The 25,406-nt window shown below is 51.9% G+C and overlaps 2 protein-coding genes and 1 long non-coding RNA gene across 4 annotated transcripts; 2 read left to right on the top strand and 1 right to left on the bottom strand.

Moving 5' to 3' along the window:
- Positions 1-2,018: 2,018 nt before the first annotated feature.
- Positions 2,019-14,196, top strand: PEX6 (peroxisomal biogenesis factor 6). Of its 2 annotated transcripts, XM_014837388.3 has the most exons (17): positions 2,019-2,989; positions 4,557-4,720; positions 5,189-5,272; positions 9,020-9,122; positions 9,207-9,340; positions 9,975-10,086; positions 10,467-10,675; positions 11,105-11,300; positions 11,449-11,525; positions 11,679-11,811; positions 11,893-12,098; positions 12,230-12,291; positions 12,536-12,644; positions 12,934-13,050; positions 13,174-13,251; positions 13,398-13,537; positions 13,736-14,196. In XM_014837388.3, the coding sequence occupies exons 1-17, from the start codon at positions 2,105-2,107 to the stop codon at positions 13,870-13,872; spliced, it is 2,946 nt and encodes a 981-aa protein (XP_014692874.2). In that variant the 5' UTR covers positions 2,019-2,104; the 3' UTR covers positions 13,873-14,196. The 2 variants fall into 2 exon arrangements, with proteins under 2 accessions (XP_014692874.2, XP_044632636.1); XM_044776701.2 differs by lacking the exons at positions 4,557-4,720; positions 9,020-9,122.
- Positions 14,197-14,330: 134 nt separating this feature from the next.
- On the bottom strand, positions 14,331-17,334 carry GNMT (glycine N-methyltransferase). Its single transcript, XM_014837389.3, has 6 exons — positions 16,937-17,334; positions 15,905-16,032; positions 15,343-15,459; positions 14,999-15,141; positions 14,774-14,895; positions 14,331-14,692 (listed from the first exon to the last, which is right to left on the bottom strand). Exons 1-6 carry the CDS (start codon positions 17,140-17,142, stop codon positions 14,521-14,523), a joined length of 888 nt encoding a protein of 295 aa, XP_014692875.1. The 5' UTR covers positions 17,143-17,334; the 3' UTR covers positions 14,331-14,520.
- Positions 17,335-21,896: 4,562 nt separating this feature from the next.
- LOC123288309 (uncharacterized) lies at positions 21,897-25,304 on the top strand. Its single transcript, XR_006531957.2, has 3 exons — positions 21,897-22,032; positions 23,712-23,813; positions 25,169-25,304. It is a non-coding gene; the product is annotated as an uncharacterized lncRNA (long non-coding RNA).
- Positions 25,305-25,406: the final 102 nt, after the last annotated feature.

The raw sequence follows: 25,406 nt of genomic DNA on the forward strand, positions 1-25,406 counted from the left end.
GCTGGAGGAATACCTTTCAGAAAGTGGATTCCAGTAGCAGATAGACTGACTACATGAAGAAACTAGAGAAGGCTCAAGAATAAGCCTGTTGTCCTTGCTCAGGAGAGCAAAGTAATAAGACAGTGGCCATCTATATGGAGAAGAAAGGACAAAATTGGGAAAAGCATAGAATCAACAGGATTTGGTGATTCATCAGATTGTGCAGAGGATGGTAAGGGAAAGGGAGGAGTCGAGGATGACTCCTGGAAGCTGTCAGAGAGGTAGGAGAAAAACTCGTGTCATAATGGCAGAAGAGTGGTCAGTAGTTTCAGAGTCCAGAAAAAGGTTGAGTAAGGTAAAGATTAAAAGCGTTACCTTAACTCTGCAGTTAAGAAGTTATAGGTGATCTTTGCACAAAAGTTTCAGAGGAGTGGAAGGAAGGTTATAGCAAGAGGTATGGAGGTAAAGGCAACAACGTAGGCTCCTGGCTATCTTACAGAAATAGTATTTGGCTTTCAGTGACTAATGACGATTTCAAGTTAATGCAAAATGGACTGCGTGCCAACCATTATTTGCTTGAGAGGAAAGGACATTTATCTGTGGATGGATATTATGTGTATGAGTGCTGACCCCCAGGTGGGATACCAGATGTATTTACTCATTCCCAAGACCTCAAGGAACACCATAGTCCTTAGGCGTAGAGCTTGCCTGCTGCTGTGTAAAGCAGGTGTATCTTCTTTGGACCCACCCTACCATCCTCCCAGTCCTTGGTCCCTCTGGGAGGCAGGGGACAGAGCCACATAATAGTTTAGAACTACCAAATGGGAGCTTTCATCCCTATGAATTCAGGTACATAGTACATTCTTGCATGCTATTTTAAAGATGTGGAACTGGGCAATTTCTGGTTTAGGACTAAAGGTACTTCCAGGAACTATAATCAGATACTTAAAAATATTTTCCTGTCTCTCCAAGGGTAGAAATACTTTATAACATGTAAATCTAATATTCAACTCTCAGATTTTCAGGAATGCATAATGTACAAAGTAGAAGACTGCCTTAAGATGTTCAGCTGTAAAGAAAAGGAGAAAGTTGCATAGTAGCTGGAAGAGAATGCAATGTGCAGAAAGACTAGATTGCCACCAACCAATCCATTGATTCTAGGTGCAGATATATTGCTAACGACTGGAAGTGTGGCCTACCAATGTCCAAGTGCCTTGTACAGAGCAGTAGAGGTGGAGACAAGGACGGAATCTAAGTAACAGCACAGGTGGGAAGCAAGGTGTTGGTTTGGTGCTCATGACTGAAGCCTTCAACCCCTCTCTTCTGCCTGCTCTGCTGCCCACCGCCCTCTAGGGTAGAAACAAGAAATGGGTCTCCAGCCTGCAAGGATTGATGGTGGGGAGAGCAACTGGGTTTTGGAGGGATGAAAAAGCTTTGTCTTCGTTTCAAGTTTAGTGGGAGGAGAATGAACAGGACAAGAAACACTGTAATGCGGGTTTTGTGTAGGATGTGTTGGAACAGGTGTGACAGCACCAAGCACTCCAGGGCTACATGAATCACATGCAGTAATTCATCCAGCAGCCACTACATATCCATAAAAACTGTCTGAGACAGTTTTATAATCCTACCACTCCCTCCTGCAGCCTTCCCCACAACCCCCAAACCTCAGTGCCTACAGTTCCACAGAGGGAACTGTAGGAGCTCCACAGAGGAGTGGACTCCTTCCTAAACACTCCACCCACGGTTCCCCGCTACGGGCCGAGTTGGTCCGGGGCACCCTGACCCTTCATTGATCATTCAATGAACTGTTAAGTACATGGGATGGGGTAGTTAAGAGGACGTTACTCCCCCAGCAGGAGCAGAAGGCAAATCCCCGTAAACACAATCTGAAAGGACGCGCGCGTACACTCAGTGATCGTGTTACCGCCGTCGAAGCAGCGTCGCATCCCGGCCAAGCCGAGGCTCAGCGCTCTCTCTCAGAGCGTGCTCCCTGCACCCGACGCCCCTCCCCCTTTCCTCGCACCTGCCCTGACGGAAGCGGAAACGGCGCGCGCGCCGCCTCGGCGCCTGCCTCTCCGGCCCCGGAAACCGCGCTCCCTCGCCTTCTGGTTGGTGTCCTGTCACCATGGCGCTGGCAGTTTTGCGGGTCCTGGAGCCCTTCCCGACCGAGACCCCCCCGTTGGCGGTGCTGCTGCCGCCCGGGGGCCCGTGGCCTGCAGCGGGGCTGGGCTTGGTGCTGGCCCTGCGGCCTGCAGGGGAGAGCCCGGCCGGGCCGGCGCTGCTCGTGGCGGCCCTGGAGGGGCCGGGCGCGGAGACCGAAGAGCAGGGGCCCGGGCCCCCACAGCTGCTGGTCAGCCGCGCGCTGCTGCGGCTCCTGGCCCTGGGCTCCGGGGCGTGGGTGCGGGCGCGGCCCGTGCGGCGGCCCCCGGCGCTGGCCTGGGCGCTGCTTGGCACCTCGCCGGGGCCCGGGCTCGGACCGCGAGTTGGGCCGCTGCTGGTGAGGCGCGGAGAGGTCCTGCCAGTGCCCGGACCGCGGGTGCTGGAGACGCGGCCGGCGTTGCAGGGGCTGCTGGGCCCAGCGACGCGGCTTGCTGTGACTGAGCTCCGTGAGCGGGCCAAACTGGGTCCGGAGCCTGGGGACAGCAGCCGGCCCCCACCCCCGCCCGTGGTGTCCTCCTTCGCGGTTTCCAGCACAGTCCGGCGACTCCGGGGAGTCCTGGGAGGGACTGGAGATTCACTGGGGGTGAGCCGGAGCTGTCTCCGTAGCCTCGGCCTCTTCCAGGGCGAATGGGTGTGGGTGACCCGGGCCGGAGAGTCATCGAACGCTTCCCAGCCACACTTGGCCACGGTGCAGGTCCTAGAGCCTCGCTGGGACCTCTCTGAAAGGCTGGGACCCGGCTCTGGGCAGCAGCTGGAAGAGCCCCTAGCCGACGGACTGGCCCTCGTGCCTGCCACTTTGGCTTTTAACCTCGGCTGTGATCCCCTGGAAGTGGGAGAGCTCAGAATTCAGGTATGATGCAGAACTGAGGTCAGGAATACTTCCTCCTCCTTATCCTCTCTTCTTTGTCTTAACTGAATTGGAAGACCAGAGCTGTAGAGTTCACATCCGTTCCGCCTTAGATCTTGGACTTCTCACTTGATGTCTCTTAGCTTTATTTTATCCATTCTTTACATCAAAATATAATCCTCCATGGTGTGGTGGTGGATGGGAAAGGCTTTCATCTATTCAGGTGAAAAGTGAGATTCATAGTCAAATTACCAGGTGTGTATATTAATCTACTCAATCTAATCAGTTTGTGGAATTGCTACAGTGTATCCAGTATTATGCTGGGTAGTATGGAGGATGGTATCTCACTGCTTTTCTTTGGCTCCTGCTTATCCTTGGCTTCAAATTCCTTCCTATTCTTCTAGCGTCATGTGTTAAAATCCTACCATCCTTTCCTTCAAGGCCCATCTAAAGATGCCACCTTCACAAGGGCTTTCCTAATCTCACCACCACAAATTTAACGTGATTTCCTCCTATAGCGTTTTGTGCCTTTCTTAGGGCATTTATTTTATTCTGCTTTGTTATGAATATGTAATCTGTCTAATCTGCAATTGTGTATTGTAAATTCCTTGAAGAGAAGGGTTCTTTGTTATCTCTAATGCCTGGGGTTTAATGTTAATATTTTATTAAATATATCCAAGAGAAGTTTTTGGTTTCTGCCTTTAAGGAGCTTACTTCAAGAAGATAATTGTATTTGAGGAGACAAATATAGTCCAGTGTTTAAGCACCTAGATGTGTGGTTGAGGCCTCCGCTGTCCAATATAGAAGCCACCAGCCACTTTGTGACTTTGTTAATTAATTAAAACTAAATAAAGTTAAAAATTCAGTTCTTCAGTTGCGTTAGTCACATGTCAAGTGCTCGGTAGCCACATGTAGCTATAGAACATTTCTATCACTGTAGAAAGTTCTATTAGACAATGCTGGCATAGCAGTTAGTGCTATGGGATGTCAAGCAGAGACAGAAGATACGCATGAAAGGGAGTCAGGTGTGGGTTTCCTTCTGCATGGGGGAGAAACTACTGGTGTACTGAGACTGGAGCTCACTTAGCTGACCCAGCCCTTTCAGCTTCAGTTACCTTCAGACTGGAGCTCATTCAGCTGATCCAGTCCTGTCTGTCCTTTTCCCACAGCCTAAATTCAGAGTGTCTCCAGTAATGTCCACTTAATATCAATCCCAGTGGCTTCCTGGCGTCACTCAAAGGACTTGGGGGAGTTAAATGTCTTTACCATTTCAGTGGCTCGGGGCCAACTTAAAGGTATCACAGAAAGGTTATCTTTACTGAGAAACTTTTTTGGAGCTAGAGTCAGAAAAGTTAGAATCAGAAATCTCTTCCTAGTGCCCATTAGAAGGAGAGGTTTCTGTTTTCTAGGGAAGATATAGGTATTCAGCTCTGCCAGCCTAGGCCTCCCCTCCCACAAGCCTTGTGCCTATGGGAATGACAAGGATGAAAGTAGAATACTGGCTGCTAAGAGAAGGCAGAGCCTGACTCCTTGGGAGAAGGTTATAAGGTGGTGCTTATTTCTCTAATAGAGGTACTTGGAAGGTTCCAGCGCCCCTGAAGACAAAGGAAGCTGCTCAGTGCTGCCTGGGCCTCCATTTGCCAAAGAGTTACACGTCGAAATTGTGTCCTCTCCCCACTACAGCAGTAATGGAAATTATGACCACGTTCTTTACCGACACTTTCAGACACCCAGGTTAGCTGGTTACCCCTTTCAGGTGGATAGCATCTGACCTTCATTGCTCTCCTCCTATCCTGTGGTATCTACACCCAGACCCACAGAGCCTCTGACTTTAAAAAAGCCACCTTTTAGGCAATATTGTGGCTAGAAGCTTCTTGGTGTGTCAGGCAGACAATAGAAGAGAAATCTGGACCACGAGGTGGATCTGGACGTTCTAAACTGAGAAACCTCTTTGATTTGAGAGGGCCCCAAAAGAACCAGGATCCTGCTTCTCCTCTCTGATCCCCCTTTCTAGCCTCTCCGCCATTTCCCCCAGCTCATTCTAGGTGAGACTTGTTCTCTGGACAACTGCTTGGAATCTCTGGGTGGGCCGCAGGCCCCTAAGAAGTAGTCTGCGTGTTGGGGGTGGGAACGGGGAGAATGTGTCAGGCACGCGATCTTGACTCCCACTGTGAGCTGACCAGGGCCTCTGCTGTGTTGCAGGGCAGTCCAGGAAGGGGATGTTCTGTGTGTGCCAACAGTTGGGCAAGTGGAGATCCTGGAAGGAAGCCCAGAGAAACTGCCCAGGTATGCAGCCACCTCGTGTCTTACAGCTGCGCTTCTTAACCTGGGTGCAGGAGTTCTTTGATCCTCTCCTCCCAGGTGGTATGGAATAATGTTGTGCACAAGAACGTTTTGTTGTCCTGTACATTTTTCTGGAGAGAAGGTACATGATCTTCAGATTCTCAAACAGGCACATGACTGAAAAAAGATGAAGAACCACTGCCTGCTGGCTTTGGAAGGTGTTTATCCTCAAATTGATTGGTGGTCCTAGGTAAAGGGAAGCTTTAAAAATAGCTTAATGGCCTCAACCAAGGTGAGCTTCCTTGCTTTCCATTCTCAGCCACAGTGATATTTGGGCAAAGATTTGGGCCACACTTCTGGTATACTCAACATAGGGAGATCCAGGCTCCAATTTCTGCCCTAATTGATGCAGTGTGCACATGCTACTTTTCAATCCTGTCTCCCAAAGAGGGGGAGTGAAGGATTGCTGCTGTCCTTGAGAGGCCTGCTCTTTCCTTGTCCTCAACAGAGAATGAGAAATAGAGCGTAACTGAGCCAAGAACTCCAAAACAAGGAGTACACCCTTCTCCTCCTGTTGACTCTGACCACAGAGGTAAAAAGAGGAGGCAAAGAATTCAGAGACTCCTTTGGCCTTATATGAAGGGGGAAGAATGTGTAGCCCCATACCCCAGCCAGTCCCTCTATTCAAGACCAATTTTCTGTAGGGGTTTACCAGAAGAAGAACACTGGTACACACGCTAACTCAACTTTCAGGAAAATCTCAGTGAAGTGGTGGGACTGCCCTGCAGGAAGCTGGGCATAAGAGCCGTCAGGACCAAAGTCCTTGGTGTTGACCATCCCTAACCTCAACCCAACCCTAATTTTACTCTAAAGACAGTGGTGGCCAAATATTTAGCCCCCACTTCCTCACTCACCCCCTGCAGTAAGCCCCAGCCAAGAGAGAGATGCCTTGTCTGGGGCTCCTGATTCATCCTTGGTCAACATTCAGAGCTTAGTTCTGGCCAGTGCTCTATCTCCCCAGTCTCAGGGCTATGGTACCCAGGTGAAGGGCCCGGTAGTGCCCTGGGTAATCTCATTAAGTGTTCCACAACACCCCTTTGAGCTTTCCCAGATCAAATCTACAACTGGGGCCTGGTGGAAAATGCCAGGCTGGGAGTATCAGTCACTTCCCACTTCTTCTTTTTTTTTTTTTTTTTTTAAGATTTTATTTATTTATTTATACTATTTTATTTTTTTGAGGAAGATTAGCCCTGAGCTAACATCTGCCACCAATCCTCCTCTTTTTGCTGAGGAAGGCTGGCCCTGAGCTAACATCCATGCCCATCTTCCTCTGCTTTATATGTGGGACGCCTGCCACAGCATGGCTTGACAAGCGGTGCATAGGTCAGCACCTGGGATACGAACCCCAGGCCGCTGAAGTGGGATGTGCGAACTTAACCACTGCGCCATCAGGCCGGCCCCTAAAGATTTTATTTTTTATTTTTTTATTTTTACTTCTCCCCAAAGTCTCCCCAGTACATAGTTGTATATTTTAGTTGTGGGGTCCTTCCAGTTGTGGCGTGTGGGACGCCGCCTCAGCATAGCTTGAGAATAGTGCTGGTCCGTGCCCAGGATCCGAACCAGCGAAACCCTGGGCCCCTGAAGCAGAGCACGAACTTAACCGCTCAGCCATCAGGCCGGCCCCCTCCTTCTCATTTCTACCTCCCATCCTAAATATTGTAAATGTCTATGAGCTAGCTTTCTGTAGGAATACTATAGAATGCCCATCTTTTGTACTTTCAAAGGAAAACAGGCACTAGGCCCTCCTGAGACAGACCAGCAGGCCAGTTCTGCTCCTGGACCTCTGCTGTTGCAGCCCTCTAGAGACCTGTCTCCCTCCTCTGGGTGCTGAGTGCATAGTTCTTCCTCCTGAGCAGATCCTGGAAAGCAGGGTTGGGGTGGGCAGGTGGGTCCAGGGCCAGATAAAGATGAGTGCTTTACCCTGCGTCCCTAGCCATGGTAAGGGAGGCCCTGCAAGGAGGCTCCTGTGATCTTGGAAAAGAGTTCTGCTGTTGGTAGTGTAGCCTTTGCAGACTCTCCCCTGTGTTCTGCTGCCCAAAACCAGGCCAACGACATCCAGCTTCACACTCTCCCATCTGGCTCTTGGGACACAACCCACTGTTCCCCAGCAGTGTGCAGATGTGTTCCAAAGGTCTGCCCTTGTTCTCACCGAGGTGGTCTAACCACCCTTCATGGGAGAGGGAGTCTCCCCAGCCCCCCACAGGGATGTTCCGCCTTGGATTCCAGTGCTTGCCAGATGCACTCTGACTCAAGATGCTTGGCTTGATTGGGATTCTAGGTGATAGACCCACTCATCATTTATTTATAATGAAGAACACTAGGACACCATTTTCCTTGTATTCTAGTTTTTACCACAATCACTGCCTACAGTAATAGTTGCAAGAATTTCATAATACCTGGTATGCTTCCCCCCTCCACCTGGAGGCATTCCCACCCCGCCTTTGCTGCCAGGGGGAGCAGCTTTGTGACTGTGGGACACGGTGAGCAAAGGAATTTGCACCCTGATTTACCTTAAGTAGGCCCAGTTCATAGTCTAGCTGTGTCATTGCCTTGCTGCATGCAGATTAAAGTAGGGAGTCGCAGGGCTGGCCTCATGGCGTAGTGGTTAAGTTCGGTGTATTCCACTTTGGCGGCCTGGGTTTAGGGGTTCGGATCCTGGGCATGGGCCTGCACCACTCGTCAGCCATGCTGTGGTGGCAACCCATATATAAAGTGGAGGAAGATTGGCACAGATGTTAGCTCGGGGCTAATCTTCCTCAAGCAAAAAGAAAGGAGAGTGGCTCATTATTTCTCTATGTGGAAAATTGGGCTAGTAACTGCTACCTGCTACCCACCCTCGGCCCCCTTAGTAGGCTGAGTAACACGAACTCACTCGGATACTAGCCAGTGACTGCACAGCCCTGGTTATGGCTGGGGGAGCTTTCGAAAAATACAGATGCCTGAGTCGCACCCCAGAGCTATTGGAGCAGAACCAGGGTGAGGCTGGGCCTGTGCAGTCTTTTTGTTTTTTTCCAAAAGAGGGGAAAATGTTAATTTTTAAATTGAGATATAATTCACATACCATAAAATTCATGCTTTCAGAGTGTACAATTCAGTGGCTTTTAGTATATTCACAAGGTTGTTCAACCAACACTGCTGTCTTATTCCAGAACGTTTTCATCACCCCAAAAAAGAAATCCCCACCCATTAGCAGTCACTCCCTATTGCCTCCTTCCCCCAGCCCCTGGCAACCAGTAATCTGCTGAATGGAATCCCACACTGTGAGAGATGTTGTAAAAGTCTGACCAATAGTTCTAGTGTGGGTATGTGTTTGAGGGAGAGACTGTACTCTGAAGCCAGTGGAAATGGTCAGATGCTCATCACTTGGTGCAGCAGTAGCTTCTCCCATTGGGCTGAGTGGGTGGGCCCTTTACCTGGAGAAACACCCCCCAAGGCTCTCTGATGGTTGTCATGAGGGGTGCGGAGGACAGGCATAGCTTCCGCCCCTGAAATGTATATGATCCAGTCAGGGAGATAAGAAAGACCGTCTGCTCTCCTTTCCCCCTACTCCCCTGCCACCGTGTCTGAGGGCATTTATCTGTGCTGCTCTTGTCCCTGCAGTGGCCCTCTGTGATTCAGACAGCCACCTTTCCTTGGAAAGGGGTGTATGTGGGTTCTGGATAGGGGGTTCATTGGGCCTCTTTCCTGCAGGTGGTGGGAGATGTTTTTTAAAGTGAAGAAAACAGTTGGGGACGCTCCGGATGGGCCAACCAGTGCCTACTTGGCCAACACCACTCATACCTCCTTGTACTTGGTGAGGCCCTGGGGGTGGGAGTGGACCTGGGGAAAGGAGCAGAAACAACTTCTAGAAACTAAAGCTTCCTCCCACCTTTCACAGGTGGGTTCTACCCTGAGCCGTGTTCCAAGGCTCCCTTCAGAAGAATCCACTCCCTGGAGCAGCTTGTCTCCTCCAGGCCTGGAGGCCTTGGTGACTGAACTCTGTGTTGCCCTGAAGCCTCGCCTCCAGCCAGGGTGAGTGAGGGCACTACCTCCGGGTGTGAAAAAAGCCTGCTCGGAACATCCTTGGAGGGGCAGCAGGCCAGACAAGTAGTCTAATGCCCTGGCCAGAGTGGGATTGGGTGGACCTCCCTGAAACCAGTATGCCCAGGCCAATAGCCCAGGTCCTTTTTGTAAGCAAATTCCCAGGCTCCTTTCCTGGGATAACCTCCCTTCTCCAAGGTCAGCTATGGAAGAAGACACTTCAACAGGCACAGCTGTCTCTGAGACTGCCCTTCCCCTTGGGGAGCCCACCAGCTAACCTGGCCTTCACTACTCTGGCCCTGAAAGACACAGCTTCTTAACCACTGGCCTAAGTGTAGACAAAGCCCCCTCCCTAATTTCTGTCAATACAGTCCAGACCAGACATAACAGTCAAGGCCTTATTGAAGGCAGTGGTGACAAAAGGGAATTAGTCCCTGCCCTGCCAGAGCACCATAGGTGGTGTGGGAAATACGGCCTCACCATGTGGAGACAGCCCTGGGGGAGAGGGGGTGTCTCAGGGAGAGAAACAGGATGTCTGCCTTCTAGATCCAAGGGTCCCTGTTTTACTGGGGACTCTCAAGTGGGAGCAGAATGGAGGAGACAAGTGTCTGTTCTCTGGTTGCAGGTGTGCCCTGCTGACAGGAACTAGCAGTGTCCTTCTACGGGGCCCCCCTGGCAGTGGGAAGACCACAGCAGTTGCTGCAGCCTGCGGCCGCCTTGGACTCCACTTACTGAAGGTAGGGTTCCTGGAGAGTGGAACCCCAACTATGTCTCCTCCCCAGATCAGATGCTCCCTCTCTCCCTCTCCCCTCTGCCTACTAGCCTGGCCCTAATGCCTCAGCCCAGTGGGCCAGTGAGTCAGGCGTGTTCCCATGATGCTCAGCTCCTGAGAGATATTTCAAGAAGGAAGGGGTTTCAAGATTTTGGTAGATTGCCCAGGGAATGAGGTTAGGGTAAAGAAGAGGTAGGACTCGGCCAGTGTTACCTTCTTCCCCCATCCCTGCCTTCCAGAAAGAGACGGCTGCATCTTCTTCTGACACCCACCCCCACTGACCCCTTCTCCTGCCCTAGTCACACCTGCCGCTTGCTCACAGACCCATCGGCACCCGCTCCCCAGGTGCCCTGCTCCAGCCTCTGTGCAGATAGCAGTGGGGCCGTGGAGATGAAACTGCAGGCCACCTTCTCCCGGGCCCGGTGCTGCCGGCCAGTGGTTCTGTTGCTGACAGCCGTGGACCTTCTGGGCCGGGACCGTGATGGGCTAGGTGAGGACGCCCGTGTGGTGGCCACGCTGCGTCACCTCCTCCTCGATGAGGATCCCCTTACCAGGTATTCTATGGAGCTGGGCCTGTAAGGGGCGAGGCCCAGCCCTCCTCCCTCTCAGCCTTTCGTCCTCTCTAACTCACCCCCTCAGTGGCTTCTCAGACATCTAATGCCCATTCGGCTGCCCTCCAGACAGCCCTGAGCTGAGGAACTTAGGGGTACCCAGAGGGAAGAGGATGCGGTCCCCAGTATTTCTTGAGGAACACTAGGTTGGAGAAAAAGTGCAGCCTCTGCCCTCAGTGAGCTCCCTGTGTGAGGGGGAGCATAGGGCCCCTTCTCAAGGTATTCCGACCCCATCCAGGAAGTTTTGGGGTGCTCATCTTCCTATCCTAGCACCCACCCACCTCCCTGCCCTCCTGCACCAGCCTCAGGACAAGGCAGTACTCAGGGCTGCCAGCCACGTTGCTGCCCTTAGCGCCCACTCCCCGTCTGCAGCTGCCCTCCTCTCATGGTTGTGGCCACCACCAGCCGGGCTCAGGATCTGCCTGCTGATGTGCAGACAGCGTTTCTTCATGAGCTGGAGGTGCCTGTGCTGTCAGAGGGGCAGCGGCTCAGCATCCTGCGGGCCCTCACTGCCCACCTCCCCCTGGGCCAAGAGGTGAACCTGGCACAGCTGGCACGGCGGTGTGCTGTAAGTACCACTCAGTCCTGCCACCCTGCAAGTGAGGGTAGAGAAATCTGAGGCCTCAACGGTGGTCCTCTGCTCCAGCTGGGGGACCAACCCCCAAGGGTTCTTGCCTACCGTGTCCTCTCATGTGACCTTCCCTATGGTTCCCTAGGGCTTTGTGGTGGGGGATCTCTATGCCCTTTTGACCCACAGCAGCCGGGCAGCCTGCACCAGGATCAGGAACTCGGGGTAAGGAACTTGGGCTTAGGAGGGGAAAGGTGGCGAGAAGAAATATGGGTTGGTTGGGGGCTGCTGAGGAAGACAGAAGGGAACAGGACTCTGCTGGGGAAGAGGCCTTAGGTCAGGTCCTCCAGAGGCCTCCCTCTGGGTTTCTCTTTGCAGTTTAGCAGGGGGCTGGAGTGAGGAGGATGAAGGGGAGCTGTGTGCTGCTGGTTTTCCTCTCCTGGCTGAGGACTTCGGGCAGGCGCTGGAGCAGCTGCAGGAAGCTCACTCCCAGGCCATCGGAGCCCCCAAGGTAGGGACTCCAGGTCCTTGGAGGGAGGGCCAGAGCTTCCTCCACCAGCATGTCCCCAACTGTGCACTTTCCATCTCCTAGATCCCCTCAGTGTCTTGGCACGATGTGGGTGGGCTGCAAGAGGTGAAGAAGGAGATTCTGGAGACCATTCAGCTCCCTCTAGAGCACCCTGAGCTGCTGAGCCTGGGCCTGAGGCGCTCGGGCCTTCTGCTCTACGGGCCTCCTGGCACTGGGAAGACCCTTCTGGCCAAGGCAGTAGCCACTGAGTGCAGCCTTACCTTCCTCAGGTGGGGAGGGGGCCTAGGAGGGATGATGGGTGGATTGGGAGCTGCACCAGGCTCTGAGGAGCAGGACCAGGGGCTGGCCAGGAGATCATTGTGTCTTTATGTATCTGACCCTCTCACATCCCCTCCCTCAGCGTGAAGGGGCCCGAGCTCATCAACATGTATGTGGGCCAAAGTGAGGAGAATGTGCGGGAAGGTGAGTGAGTGGGGAGGAGCAGGGCTTCTAGCCCTTCCCAAACCCCAGTGACCCCTGTGCCACCCCCACCCTCAACCTGCTCATGATCATTCCTAGTCCTCCTTACCACAGTCAGGTTCCTGCCCAGTAGGGCCTAGTACCTGGAGTGTTAGTGAGGAGTTGTCGAACCTGGGTTTCCTGCCCTATCCCCTGACTTCACACCCCGCTGAGCTTCCCCCTCCTGTGGGCCCCTCTCTCTCCTCAGTGTTTGCCAGGGCCAGGGCTGCGGCTCCATGCATTATCTTCTTTGATGAACTGGACTCCTTGGCGCCAAGCCGGGGGCGAAGTGGAGACTCTGGAGGTGTGATGGACAGGTGAGGAGCTGGGCCAGAAAGGAGTCTGGGGTGCAGGACGGAGGGACGTGAGACAGGCTGCAGCAGCCTTCAGAGCCCTTTCTGGTTTGAGACAGTATAACGGAAGCTGAAAGGGGCCATGGAGTTGGGTGTGGGACATTGAGGAGAATGGGGGCCTGTACAGAGGGGTCCACAGGGCACAACTGGACAGCAGGCCCTGTGGAGAAGACCTGCAAGGAGAGGCACCACAGGCAGGGGAAAGACTGAGGATGGGCCAAGGACTCTCTCGCCTTCGCTTCCTCCTTGGCAGGGTGGTGTCTCAGCTCCTGGCCGAGCTAGATGGGCTTCACAGCACTCAGGATGTATTTGTTATCGGAGCCACCAACAGACCAGATCTCCTGGACCCTGCCCTTCTACGGCCTGGCAGGTGGGCAGCCCATACCTCTCACCTGTGCCAGGCCCATTTAGGCCTGTCACTTGACCCCATCCTGTGCCTCCTCCACCTCTCATGCTGGCTTCCTGACACTTATGCCCACCTATCTCCCTAAAGGTTTGACAAGCTGGTGTTTGTGGGGGTGAGTGAGGACCGGGCCTCCCAGCTCCGTGTTCTGAGTGCCATCACACGCAAGTATGCCCTGTCAGAGGGAGACTCCAAGGGCTTGGGCCTTGGGATGGTGAGGGGGTGAGAGCAATGAGAGAACAGCCTGCTCAGGGATGCCTTCTGAGGGAGGAGGGATGCCAGGGAAACTGTTTCTTTCTGTATCCCCACAACAGATTCAAGCTAGAGCCCTCTGTGAGCCTGGTGAATGTGCTGGATCGCTGTCCTCCCCAGCTGACAGGTGCAGACCTCTACTCCCTCTGCTCTGATGCCATGACAGCTGCCCTCAAACGCAGGGTTCGGGACCTGGAGGAAGGTGAGCCACTCGCCAGCTCCAGAGGTCAACCAAAAAGCTAGTGGGCATCAGGTGCCATTCTGGATTTCAGAGGAGTCTGGGGGACTCTGGGCAGGAACGTACCTCCCACAGGGCTCTCCTCTGCTTGGGTATAGACCACACCCTGTTCCCCAGCTGGCATGGGACCCTGGCCTCACCTCCCCCTTGTCACCCGCCCAGGACTGGAGCCCGGGAGCTCCACCCTGCTGCTTACCATGGAGGACCTGCTGCAGGCCGCTGCCCGGCTGCAGCCCTCAGTCAGCGAGCAGGAACTGCTCCGGTACAAGCGCATCCAGCGCAAGTTTGCTGCCTGCTAGGAGCCGTCTGCAGTCTGGGGCCCCACCCACAATGGCTAAAGGTACCTAGGGATCCCCACAGAGACCTGAAAGAGCAAAGAGCTCTTTCTCAGGCTGCTGCTGGCCCACCTGAAGGCTGCCTCCCTCCAGGAGATCCCCTGGGTGCTGAAGGGCATCAGGAGCCCTGCAGGAGCTCACAGGCACTCGCTGCGCCCCTGTGCGTCCTTCCAGGCCAGGCCTGAGACCAGGGCCCCTCTGCTTGGGAGAGCGGTGGGGCTTGGAGTGTGGGGATTGGGCCCAGGGAGGCGATTCTGTGACTGAAAATAAAGTGTATGCTGCCCCCTGCTGGTGCTGCGGCCTGAAAGGTTGGAGTAGGGAAGAGCAAGATTGCAGGAGGAGTCCCCAGGGGAGGGCAGAGTGGGCGCCACAGGAGCTTGGTCCTTCTGACATTTCTGACACAAACACAAGGCTGCAGGAACTGAAGAAGGCACTCACTATATTGTCCACCCCTCCATTGGCCTGAAGCCAAATCCCTGGCCTGAAGCGGCAGTCAGCCCCTGCCCACACCCCCAGGATCTGCACCAGGGGCTGGGCTGGTTGTGGGGCGGCCGGTCCCCACCTCCCTAGACAGCCCAGCAGTAGACAGGGTTGTGGGAGCTGAGGCCGTGCTCAGTCCGTCCTCTTGAGCACGTGGATGAAATAGCAGGGAATGTAGGCCTGGCCCGGCTTGTAAGGCTTGAAGTCACCCAGGACACTGTGCTGGCACTTGCCCCCGAAGGCTGCTTGGAGCAACTCCGTGAAGGGCGCCAGACAGTGCGGGTAGTAGGAGAGCCGGAACTTACTGCAACAGAGCCCCCAGACCACCGTGAGGGCTAGTGGCTTCAGCAACCCCACCTCACCCCCTGCCTAGCCAAGTGGGTACCTCAAGCGAGGAGAAATGTCCTGGCCAGCCCCCGGCACCTGCACCGTGTAGTCCAGGGTCACCATGTGGGCCTTATTGTTCACTGTCAGCACTGATGTCTTGATGTCCTTGGTCATGTCACTCTATAGATGGTGATGCAGGCCATTAGCCTCTGCAACCACTGTGGGGCCTGGACCCCAGGCTCACACCTCCCACTCTGGGCCCTCCATCCCCCAGAGGCCCTACCTTATAGTAGATGTTCTTCCCTGGGGGTGCACAGCCTGTACTGAGGATGTGGTCATAGTTGCGATGATCAATGATCAGCAGGCCCCCTGACCGCACCATGCTCGCAATGTTCTTCAGTGCCAGCCGGTGCTCACTCTGGTCCCCTGAACTCCAGGCAAGGGCAGAGAGGCTGCGTCTGCTCAGGGCCCCCAGTACCATCTCCCTCCCATCTCTCCTCCCCAGGGGTGCCAGTGCCAAAGCAGAGAGGGGAAAAGCAGTCTGCTCTGGCAGGAAAGCAGACGCCCAGGGGTCTGGGGAAAGGGGTACAGCTCAAAGCAAGCCATTCCCAAGGCAACACCTCTCACCTTTGCAGTCTGGCAAGTGGGCAAAACTGTTTCCAAGGCAGATGACGGCATCAAAGCCACCCTCTGGAGGCCGGGGCACATCTTTGTCTAGAGTCATCCAGTTGGCTTCTTCGATGACTGGGGGCCAGGAAGGGGAAGAGGGATCAGGGTGGCACCATGGTACCAGCAACACCCACTTCCACCAAGAGCTGTCCTGCCTCAGTTTCACCTTCAAGACACACCGAGGGACTCCCCATCCAGAGAGGGGGAAGAGATCATTATGGACTTGGAGGGGGAAGGGAAAAGAGACGTCGAAGGAGGAGGAAGCCATGGTTGGGAAGGAGGGCTCTTATGGGTTTTTATTTGGGGGGAGGGACAAAACACTATAAACATAGTTAAAACCAGCCCCTCATAACTGATTCCTCATTCTGGTGCCTAAGCCTCCCTTTTCAGGGAAATGACCGTAATTTTGCTGTCCCCTTGAGGAAAACAAAACACCCTACCGCAGAAGCTAAAGGCGCCCAGGGCAGAGAGAACTGTGTGCATGATGGCTGGGCTGGGAGGGCCTGGCTGGACCACGTACCCCACTTGTCGAAGGCGGGCTCGTGCCGCCGGTTCCAGCGCTCTTTGAGTGCGTACTTCAGCATCTTGTCACTGGCATCCACGCTCGTCACACTGAAGCCCTCTTCCACCAGCATGATGGAGTCCACCCTGGGCAGGGCCAAGGATGAGGGGCGGGGAGGGCCAGTCAGAGGCCTGGGAAGGCAAGGAGGAGGCCCTGTGCTGGACCCTCCTGTCTCCTCAACTCTCCAGAGCCCATTCCTCTGCTTCCTCTCCACTGACCTCGAATGACCTGGCAAATCTGTTTCTTATCACCGGGTGGCAACCTTATTTTTGTTTTTTAGCACCTGTTGGGAGTCAGGCACTTTACAAACTGTGTATTAATCCTCATGGCAATCCTGTGAAGTAGATACTGTGTTACCCTACTTGAGAGAGGGGCAAACAGCTCCTGGAAGTGAGGTGAGCTATGCACAAGAGGTATATAGCATGGTGCTTTAGAGCACAGGCACCCTAACCACCCTACGTCTGTATTTCCTCTCCACTAGAGGGAGGCCCTTGACTTGTCTGAGGCGCAATTTCCACAACTGTAAATGGGCTATCACCACCCTAATCCTGGTGGGGTTTTGTGAGGATTTTTAAGATGGCTGTACCAACAGCTCGTGGCACAGCACTTGGCAGGGGCAAATGTAGACAAATGTGAGCTGTTAAGGCTGACCAAGGCCACCACACAAGGAGAAATGCTGGAGCCAGGACGCGCTCACATCGGTCTGGCCCCAAAGCCCGGCTCTGGCGAACTGGCCCTTCCCAGCGCGAAGTGCCCACACCTCGCTCTCATGCTGGGTCTCCTCGGCCCCCTCCTCCTGCCAGCCTCTCCCAGGCTCTTGCTCTGCCCCTTCTGCTCTGGCAGACACCCTCCCCTGGCCCTGGCAGCCCGCCCTGCCCAGCTCCAGGCTGGTGAAGGAAGCCGCTCCGACGGGCCGGCTGTGGTCCTGCGGTCCCGCCGGGGCCGAGCCGGAGCCCACTCCCCTGGGCCCCTGACCCCGCTCGGGCTCACCCGGTGCCACAGGCCACGTCGAGCACCCGCTGGCAGCCGTGCTGGCGCAGCAGCCCGAGCAGCCAGGCCTTATACTCGGCCGTGCGGCTGCGGGTGTCCCCGACATAGAGCTGCCACACGCGCGCTGCCTCCCCGTCCGCGTACTGGTCCGGGAGCCCTTCAGCCGCCACCCCCAGGGAGCGGGTCCGGTACACGCTGTCCACCATCCTGCGACGTGCCTGGGCTCCCGGCCGCCTGCTCCGCCTTTATACGATGGCCCCTCCGGAGGCCCGGCCACCCCACCTGCCCAATGGCAGGTGAGCGCGGGGACACGCCCCTGCTGGGCTCCTGGCCCGGCGCCTGCCGCTGCCCGCGCCGCCAGGAGGACGCTGCCTCGCAAACCTGGACCAGCCCTTCTCACCGGCCTGAAGATCCAGGCCTCTAGACGATCCCATGGCCGGGAACGACTCTCCCGACCCCCTATCCACTTAGCTCAGGTCTCAGGAGGACCGGGGAGGGGCCAGGAGAGCCGGGAGCAGTGAGATTGCCCACTCCACCTCCACTCAAGCTGGAAAGAAAGGAAAGAAAACTTCACAGTCCACACAGAACTGAGGCTCAGGACTGGACCATCCCCAACGAATGAAGATATTAGCGTATCTAGAGAAAGAATGTCCGACTGAAGGAGGCCTGGTCAGCTAGGGAAGGGAGGAATGGAGACTCTCTGGGGATAATGCAGGTCTGGCCATCCAAGTCCAGGAGCAGTTCCGGACCAAGGGATCACCCCACCCACCTGCAGGCAGGTGTTCCTCTGTCCTGTAGGTGATGCATCAAGCTTTTCCCTGAGCCACCCACGGCGGAGTCTGGTCCTTCCTTCCAACTCCCCACCAACTGGTCACCCTTCTAAAGACCATCTGCTTTCCACCGAGGCACCGAGCCCACAGGGTGGGAAGTCCAGGGTCAGGGACGGGAGTGCTTGGTGTATTGTTCATTGTCACTTCATAAATTGCTCTTTTGGTTTGGTTAGTGTCCATCCACCCTTTCTCCCAAAGCAGAAGGTCTCAACCTAGGACAAAACCCTGGATTGAGGTGGATTCAGGAAGATGATGCCACCCAGCGAAGCCCAAAACAGCCAAAACAGACTTCCCCATCTGTCTTTGTTCTTCTGGCTTCAGAAAGAGGGAGTATGGAATTTAGAACAAAGGAGCCTCCCCTTACTTGTTTATTGTCTATGGAAGTTAGGAGCTGAAGCAACCCCAGAGATCATGTAATCACTCCTAACTTCCTGTTTCCAGCACATGGCCTCAGATGGACTTGTCCATGTCCGAGCAACAAAGCTTGTGCTCACGCTGACCCTGCAGACAGGTCTTTGGCGACAGACTTAGAAGGCACTGTGCTGGGGGGTGCAAGCAGGCCCAGAGTTTTCCTTTGTCAGAATATTCTGCAGGAAATCCTCTCCACCAGTCCTAGACTTTGAAAAGCATTTCATGTTAAGAGAATTATCCTCTCAGTGGTGGGCAGCAATCTGGTGCTATGTCCTTGCATCGAGGCATAATATGCAACCACTTCTCTCTATGGGGTGGACTGTTTTTAAGTATGAGGGCACCAAGAAAATTAGTTCCTTCCTTGGGTAGGAAAATGCATTCTTTACTTGAAATAAACTTGATATTTATTTTACCCTAAATCAGGAGGAAAGTAATTAATTGTTTGGCTATAAATTGATGAGCTGATGGTTAAATTGTTAATTAAGAATTTGGTCATATAAGAAATGAAATTTTAAGGAAAAATAGACCTATGAAATTATTTACTTTAGTGATTTTGGAGTTCTGAAATGCACTTAAGAAATCTGAAGAAAAATGAAGGATGATGTTAAATTGGAATAGCTACCAAAATGATGGGGAAATGATTTATTTTATTGGCTGGACATAAAATAGTTGAAAAGTTAAGTGGCTGGCCTGGGGCAATTTATTATTTTTTCCCTTACTATTGCTTTCTTTTTCATTTACTTTTGCCTCTTAACTCTCTCTGAATACATTTTTTTTTTTTTTTTGAGGAAGATTAGCTCTGAGCTAACATCTGCTGCTAATCCTCTCTTTTTGCTGAGGAAAGCTGGCCCTGAGCTAACATCAGTGCCCATCTTCCTCTACTTTATATGTGGGATGCCTGGCACAGCATGGGTTGCCAAGCCATGTCTGCACCCGGGATCCGAACCAGCGAACCCTGGGCCGCCAAAGCAGGACGTGCGCACTTAACTGTTGCACCACCAGGCCAGCCCCATGAATACATCTTTTTTTAAAATTTATTTTTATTTAAATTCATTTAATTTAATTTTATTTAAATATTTGGTTTTATTTAAATATTGATACTTATGATTTTTGAGAAACATAAAATTTTACCCACAGAACCGTAATATGATCTTTTAAAAAAATATGAATGCCACTGGTAAATTTAGATTAGAAAAATTATAGGTTGTGAGTATCTTCTAAATATCCTTTCCAGGGGCTGGCCCCATGGCTGAGTAGTTAAGTTCATGTACTCCGCTTCAGCAGCCCAGGGTTTTGCTGGTTTGGATCCTGGGTGCGGACCTAGCACTGCTCATCAAGCCATGCTGAGGTGGCATCCCATATGCCACAACTAGAAGGACCCACAACTAAAATATACAACTATGTACTGGGGGGCTTTGGGGAGAAGAAGGAAAAAAAACAATAAATAAAATCTTTACTTTCCATTTCAAAGACAAGATTTTTGTTCTGAAGTTAATAATTATGTGATTTCTTTCTCATCCAGAGGCGTTAAAAAAAATGTCAAGATCATAGTGCACGTGAAATTTCATGGACCTTTGTTTCTCTTTTACTTTTTCCTTTTAACTATCAAAAGCATATTTTCTTCTCTTGACCATAAATGATTTGGCCTTAAGCACCTTTTCGATGGCTATGCCGAGTAGCTGTGCTGCAACATGTTTAAGCATCCCCCAAGTTCTGGACATCTAAAGTGCACCCACAATTAAGAGTGAGCATGTGCATGATTATGATCAAATCGTTTTCCAAATGGAAAGTTTCTATTAATTGATACTGTCACCCAAAACAAATGTTTGTTTCAACTCTTCTCTACACGAAGATGTTATTTATTGACATTTCATTGGGTAGAAAATCATATCTAATTGCTGTAATCATCTTTAATTACTACCAAAATGTACCAATAATTGCAGTCCTTCATCTCTGAACTGTTTGCCCGTGTCCTCTGTTCAGTGACATACATTGAAACTGCCTTTTGTTTTACTTGATTAGTCCCTGTGAATTTTAGATCACTCAAATCTGAGGCCCTGGGTGATGGAAGAGGTCACAGAATATAAATCAATCTACAGTTTGACTTAATTGAAAATAAGAATAGGTGATTTTTTTTTTTTTAAGATTGGCACCTGAGCTAACATCTGTTGCCAATTTGTTTTTCTTTTTTTTCTTCTTCTTCTTCTCCCCAAAGCACCCCCCCCGCCCCCCCCGCCCCCAGGACATGGTTGTGTATTCTAGTTGTAGGTCCTTCCATGTCTTCTATGTGGGACGCTGCCTCAGCATGCCTTGATGAGCAGTGCCACGTCCATGTGCAGAATCTGAAGAGGCGAAACCCTGGGCAGCTGAAGCAGAGCGTGCGAGCTTAACGTCTCAGCCACGGGGCTGGCCCTAGAACAGGTGATTTTTTTTTTAAAGAAGCTCTTTTAATTTCAAAATACATACAAGATTTGTGTTTTACAGTTTTGTATTCAATTTTTCTTGTTGTTGAGGTTATGATAGTTTACAATGTTGTGAAATTTCAGTTGTACCTTATTTGTCAGTCATGTTATAGGCACACCACTTCACCCTTTGTGCCCACCCCACACCCCGCTTTCCTCTGGTAACCACTAATCTATTCTCTTTGTCCATGTGTTTCCTAATCTTCTACATATGAGTGGAGTCATGCAGAGTTTGTCTTTCTCTATCTGGCTTATTTTGCTTAACATAATACCTTCAAGCTCCATCCATGTTGTTGTGAATGGGATGATTTTATCCAGAATAGGTGATATTTTTAATATGCAACACTTATTATTTGGAATTGACTGAAAAGACTAAATTCTTCATCCCCAAATGTATGTGTTTGCAAAAAGACTTCCGCATTAGAATATGGCTGCACCTGGACAAACTTCAAGGACATTCCTATTTGAGGACACAGGAAAATTCTAGAATTGTGAATTATGTATATACAGCAACTGCAAATGGAAGATCTCCTGGCTGTTTTTGTTTTGATTCAGAACAGGCAGAAATTCATTTTTCAGAGGCTAGATGCCAATTTCCAAACTCCAGTCCAAGCTGCTGAAAACAACTGCTCTGCTGACGGTGTCTCCCCAGATTGAACAATGGGACACTATGGGAGGGGTGGGAGCCCCCCACCCGCGTGGACTCTGCTAGCAGATTTATCACAATGGGTCCCTTTTTGGATCCTTTAACATACCACATAAGACTCAATCTGCTTTAATAAAGTCCCTTTAAGTGAGTGTTAAATTGGTCCCTATATCAGTGGGTGGTAACGATAATTAATGGTGGCTACATTACTATTAAGCTAAGTGCACCTATGAGAATTCCACCAACATGTAAGGAGAGGTTCCCTTTGACCATTTCACACTTTGTTAAAAGCAGTTTTAAGGTATGCTAACTTCCGATAAGAGCTGGTCAGTATATGATCTGCTCACTGAGCTGTCTTCCTATGTAAAAATGATATGCTATCTGAGCCCTGGTAACAGGCTAAACATTGCTCATTGAAACAGGTGACTTAGTACATGCCATCATCACATCCTTTTTTGTTTTTTTTTGAGGAAGATTAGCCCTGAGCTAACATCTGCTGCCAATCCTCCTCTTTTTTGCTGAGGAAGACTGGCCCTGAGCTAACATCCGTGCCCATCTTCCTCTACTTTATATGTGGGACGCCTACCACAGCATGGCCTGCCAAGCGGTGCCATGTCCGCACCCGGGATCCAACCCAATGAATCCCGGGCCACTGAAGCAGAACGTTTGAACTTAACCACTGCACCACGGGCTGGCCCCACCATCATATCTTGATGAGATGAGGAGTAAAATACCAAGACCACTTTGGTGAGTAATTCCTAACAAAATAGCATCTGGCTTTTTGAGTATATTTTTTGTTTTGTTTTCTTTTTGGCAGAGAATTTTTTATATTTTAGGGAGGTTTGGTGGTGATAGCTCCAGCACCCCTGGAGCTGGTGGTGGCATCAGCCTGTTTCTCTCCCTTCTCAATGAATCACAATCATTTTAATGGATGTTTAAATTCTGTTGGCTTCTACAACTTTCATAAATGGAGAGTACAATTTTAAAGAAAGAATGAATAAAATTGGATTCCTCTTAACGAAGTTGTAAAGAGAAGCCAGCCATTGAGGGCAGCATAAGAGTTAAGCTGGCTTTAAGCTATATGCAACTGTAAACTTTGAAAAGGGAGAAAGAGGGGCCAGCCCCGTGGCCAACTGGTTAAGTTCACGCGCTGTGCTTCGGCGGCCCAGGGTTTCACTGGTTCGGATCCTGGGTGCAGACATGGCACCGCTCATCAGGCCATGCTGAGGCAGCGTCCCACATGCCACAACTAGAAGGACCCAGAACTAAAACATACAACTATGTACTGGGGGGATTTGGGGAGAAAAAGCAGGGGGAAAAAAGAAGATTGGCAACAGTTGTTAGCTCAGGTGCCAATCTTAAAAAAAACAAAAGGAAGAGAAGAAAAGGGAGAAAGACTAGAATGGTAACTCACTCCTAATTGCATTCCCAACATTAAACTCTGATGACATAAATAGACCAATGGACAGCAGCTGGCCTGTCTTCTAGAAGAGAGAGCTGTGTAAGGGGAAGATGGTGTCCAACCCAACAAGCTGTAGCTGCAGGGTACAGTGGCATTCTGGCTATGCCCCAGAGCACTGAAGCCATTCTACCTGGGCTCATCACCTGGTTGGGCCACTTACTAAATGTGTGACCTTGGGCAAGTTTTTTAACCTTCCTGTGCTTCATTCAACTGATGTTTATTGAGCAGCTACTCTGCCAGGCACTGTACTAAATTCTGGGGATACAACACTGAACAAAATAGATGAAAATCCCTGTTGTTTTGAGTATGTGTGTGTGTGTGTGGGGGGGGGGGGGTGTCTGGGGGGATAGTAGTAATGTTTCATGATCTGGGTGCTGCTGATGGATATTCAGTTTGTAAAAATTCATTGTGCTGGGGGCCAGCCCTGTGGCCTAGTGGTTGAGTGCAGCATGCTGCGCTTCTGCAGCCTGGGTTTGGTTCCCAGGTGCAGACCTACACACTGTCAGCAGCCATGCTGTGGTGGCAACCCACATACAAAATAGAGGCAGACTGGCAACAGATATTAGCACAGGGCGAAACTTCCCCCCAAAACAATACATTTCACTGTACATTTATGTGCATGTTTCTGAACGTGTATTTTACTTTAATAAAGTTTTTAAAAATCCATGGCCTTGTGGAGGTCACAGCTGCATTAAATGAGTTAATTATGTAAAGCATGTAGAGCTGTGCTTGCCACGTAGTAAGCACTCGAAAAATAGTGGCTACTCTTATTACTCCAGTGAAAACTCTTTACAAACTAGGCCATCAGGGGATGTTCAAGAGATTCAGCTGGCTCTGCCACTAGGATTAGTAGAGTCCTTCCATAGACAGTTAGGCATGGACCATGCATCTGTCGTGAAGAATGTGGGTTTTTCTTTCAAGGTCAAAAAATAAGAGGAATTTTGTTCATGCTTGTGAACTAAAGCAATGCAGGGCTGCTGGGAACATTTGGAAAAACCTGGGAAGCTGGATCCTGCCTTCTGCCTTGCATAGGTTGGGCACCGGGAGAGGCTGTCTGCTGCTGCAGGTGGGTGGGCAGAGGGCTAACAGTGTGCCACAGGCCTGGCCCTTGGGGGGCAGGGGGAGGGAAAGGCCGCTCATCATGCAGCAGCCACAGGTCAAAGAGCAAAGCAGTCAGAGTGCTGTGCCCTCTGGTCTAGGCCTGGGCCTGGGATTGGGCCCCAGCGCCAACACCCCAGTAAGGGGATAGGTCTTTACCTCATCCTACTCTAAGGACAATGAGCTCTGGGGACAGACATAAGCCAGGTACTGAAGTCCTGTGGTAACATGAGTGACAGCATGGGGGATGGTGGGTAATCAGAGACTGGCCACCAAATCCTAGATAGTCCAGGGGGCTGCAAGCGGTTCCCCAGCCCTGGGTTCCAGCCCCTGAACAAAATCCAGGATGGGACCTGAGCCCAGCCTGGAATCTCACTGCCCACGGCCCCTTAAGAGGGGGCAGTATCCGTCCTGGAGATGGGGAGGTGGGGGCTAGACCAAAAAGCATCATCCTTCAAGGACCTGTTCCAAGCCTCACAGGCTGGAGGAAAAAGCTTCCAGTTTGCTCCCCTCTCCGCGGCCGTGGCTGCCCCAACTTGGGGGAGGGGAAGAGGGGCTTGGCCCAGGCTATGAAGGTGCCCCTCAGCCCCAGTTCAGGCCCTGGAGCCTCTTTTTTTTTTTAAGATTTATTTTTCCTTTTTCTCCTCAAAGCCCCCCGATACATAGTTGTATATTTTTAGTTGTGGGTCCTTCTAGTTGTGGCATGTGGGACGCCACTTCAGCATGGCCTGATGAGTGGTGTCATGTCTGCTCCCAGGATTTGAACCAGTGAAACGCTGGGACGCTGAAGCAGAGCACGTGAACTTAACCACTTGGCCACAGGGCCGGCCCCCAGGCCCTGGAGCCTCTTTAGCAGAAGCTAGAGTCTGGGGCACTTGGCAACGCATCCCCTCCCACCCACTGGGCCAGCCCAGAAGTGTGAAGGGGTCTCAGTGTGGGTGCTCACAGGGACCTGGTGGGACCTTCCACCATTCTCCTCTTCCAAGCAGCAGTAGCTGCTTCCTATTTTCCTTTTAAAAGAGGCTTATTGGTGGGGGTGGGTTAAGGCCAAGAAACCAAGCCAGTTCACCATGAATCACAGTGCCAGGTGTTGGGGGAAGGGGCCCTGGCAGCTGCGGGGCAGTGGAAATACAATGGACTTGAGTCAAAACCAGAGTCTGAGTGCCAGGACTTCGGGCATGTCACTTGACGTTAGCCTCAGTTTCCTCTCCCACGAAGTGGGGCTAACAGCACCCACCCCACAAGTGTGTTGTAAGGTTAAAAGCACTGTGAATACATGCAGTTGTCACCATTGCTATTGACTGCCCTTATCTCTGCCCTCAGGACAGACTGGGCGGGGCCTGAGCCTCCCACCCATTCTCCCCAGAGGCCGGTCTTCCTGTTCCTTCCCTGCTCCCAGGGAACATGCCGTAACCAGCTGTTGTTGGGGGACTGGGGTGTCCTCCCCTCTGGACTCCAGGCACAACAGCTACCAAGAGCAGAGGGATCAGCTGTGGTCATCAGGGAACAAGGTTCAAGACCAACAGGCAAGGCCGGATGGAGGCGGGAGGGAGGGGTGAGG

Source organism: Equus asinus, chromosome 8 (genome assembly GCF_041296235.1).
Source record: "Equus asinus isolate D_3611 breed Donkey chromosome 8, EquAss-T2T_v2, whole genome shotgun sequence".
Classification (NCBI taxonomy): domain Eukaryota; kingdom Metazoa; phylum Chordata; class Mammalia; order Perissodactyla; family Equidae; genus Equus; species Equus asinus.

What these genes read in the sequence shown, in the direction of transcription:
- PEX6 (XM_014837388.3), top strand. Translation starts at nt 2,105, where the DNA reads ATGGCGCTGGCAGTTTTGCGGGTCCTGGAGCCCTTCCCGACCGAGACC. An exon ending in TCTGGAGGTGTGATGGACAG is followed by an intron (nt 12,645 to 12,933) that starts GTGAGGAGCTGG and finishes CCTCCTTGGCAG; the next exon opens with GGTGGTGTCTCAGCTCCTGG. An exon ending in GGTTCGGGACCTGGAGGAAG is followed by an intron (nt 13,538 to 13,735) that starts GTGAGCCACTCG and finishes TCACCCGCCCAG; the next exon opens with GACTGGAGCCCGGGAGCTCC.
- GNMT (XM_014837389.3), bottom strand. Translation starts at nt 17,142, where the DNA reads ATGGTGGACAGCGTGTACCGGACCCGCTCCCTGGGGGTGGCGGCTGAA. An exon ending in GCCCGCCTTCGACAAGTGGG is followed by an intron (nt 15,460 to 15,904) that starts GTACGTGGTCCA and finishes CCTGGCCCCCAG; the next exon opens with TCATCGAAGAAGCCAACTGG. An exon ending in GGAAGAACATCTACTATAAG is followed by an intron (nt 14,896 to 14,998) that starts GTAGGGCCTCTG and finishes CACCATCTATAG; the next exon opens with AGTGACATGACCAAGGACAT.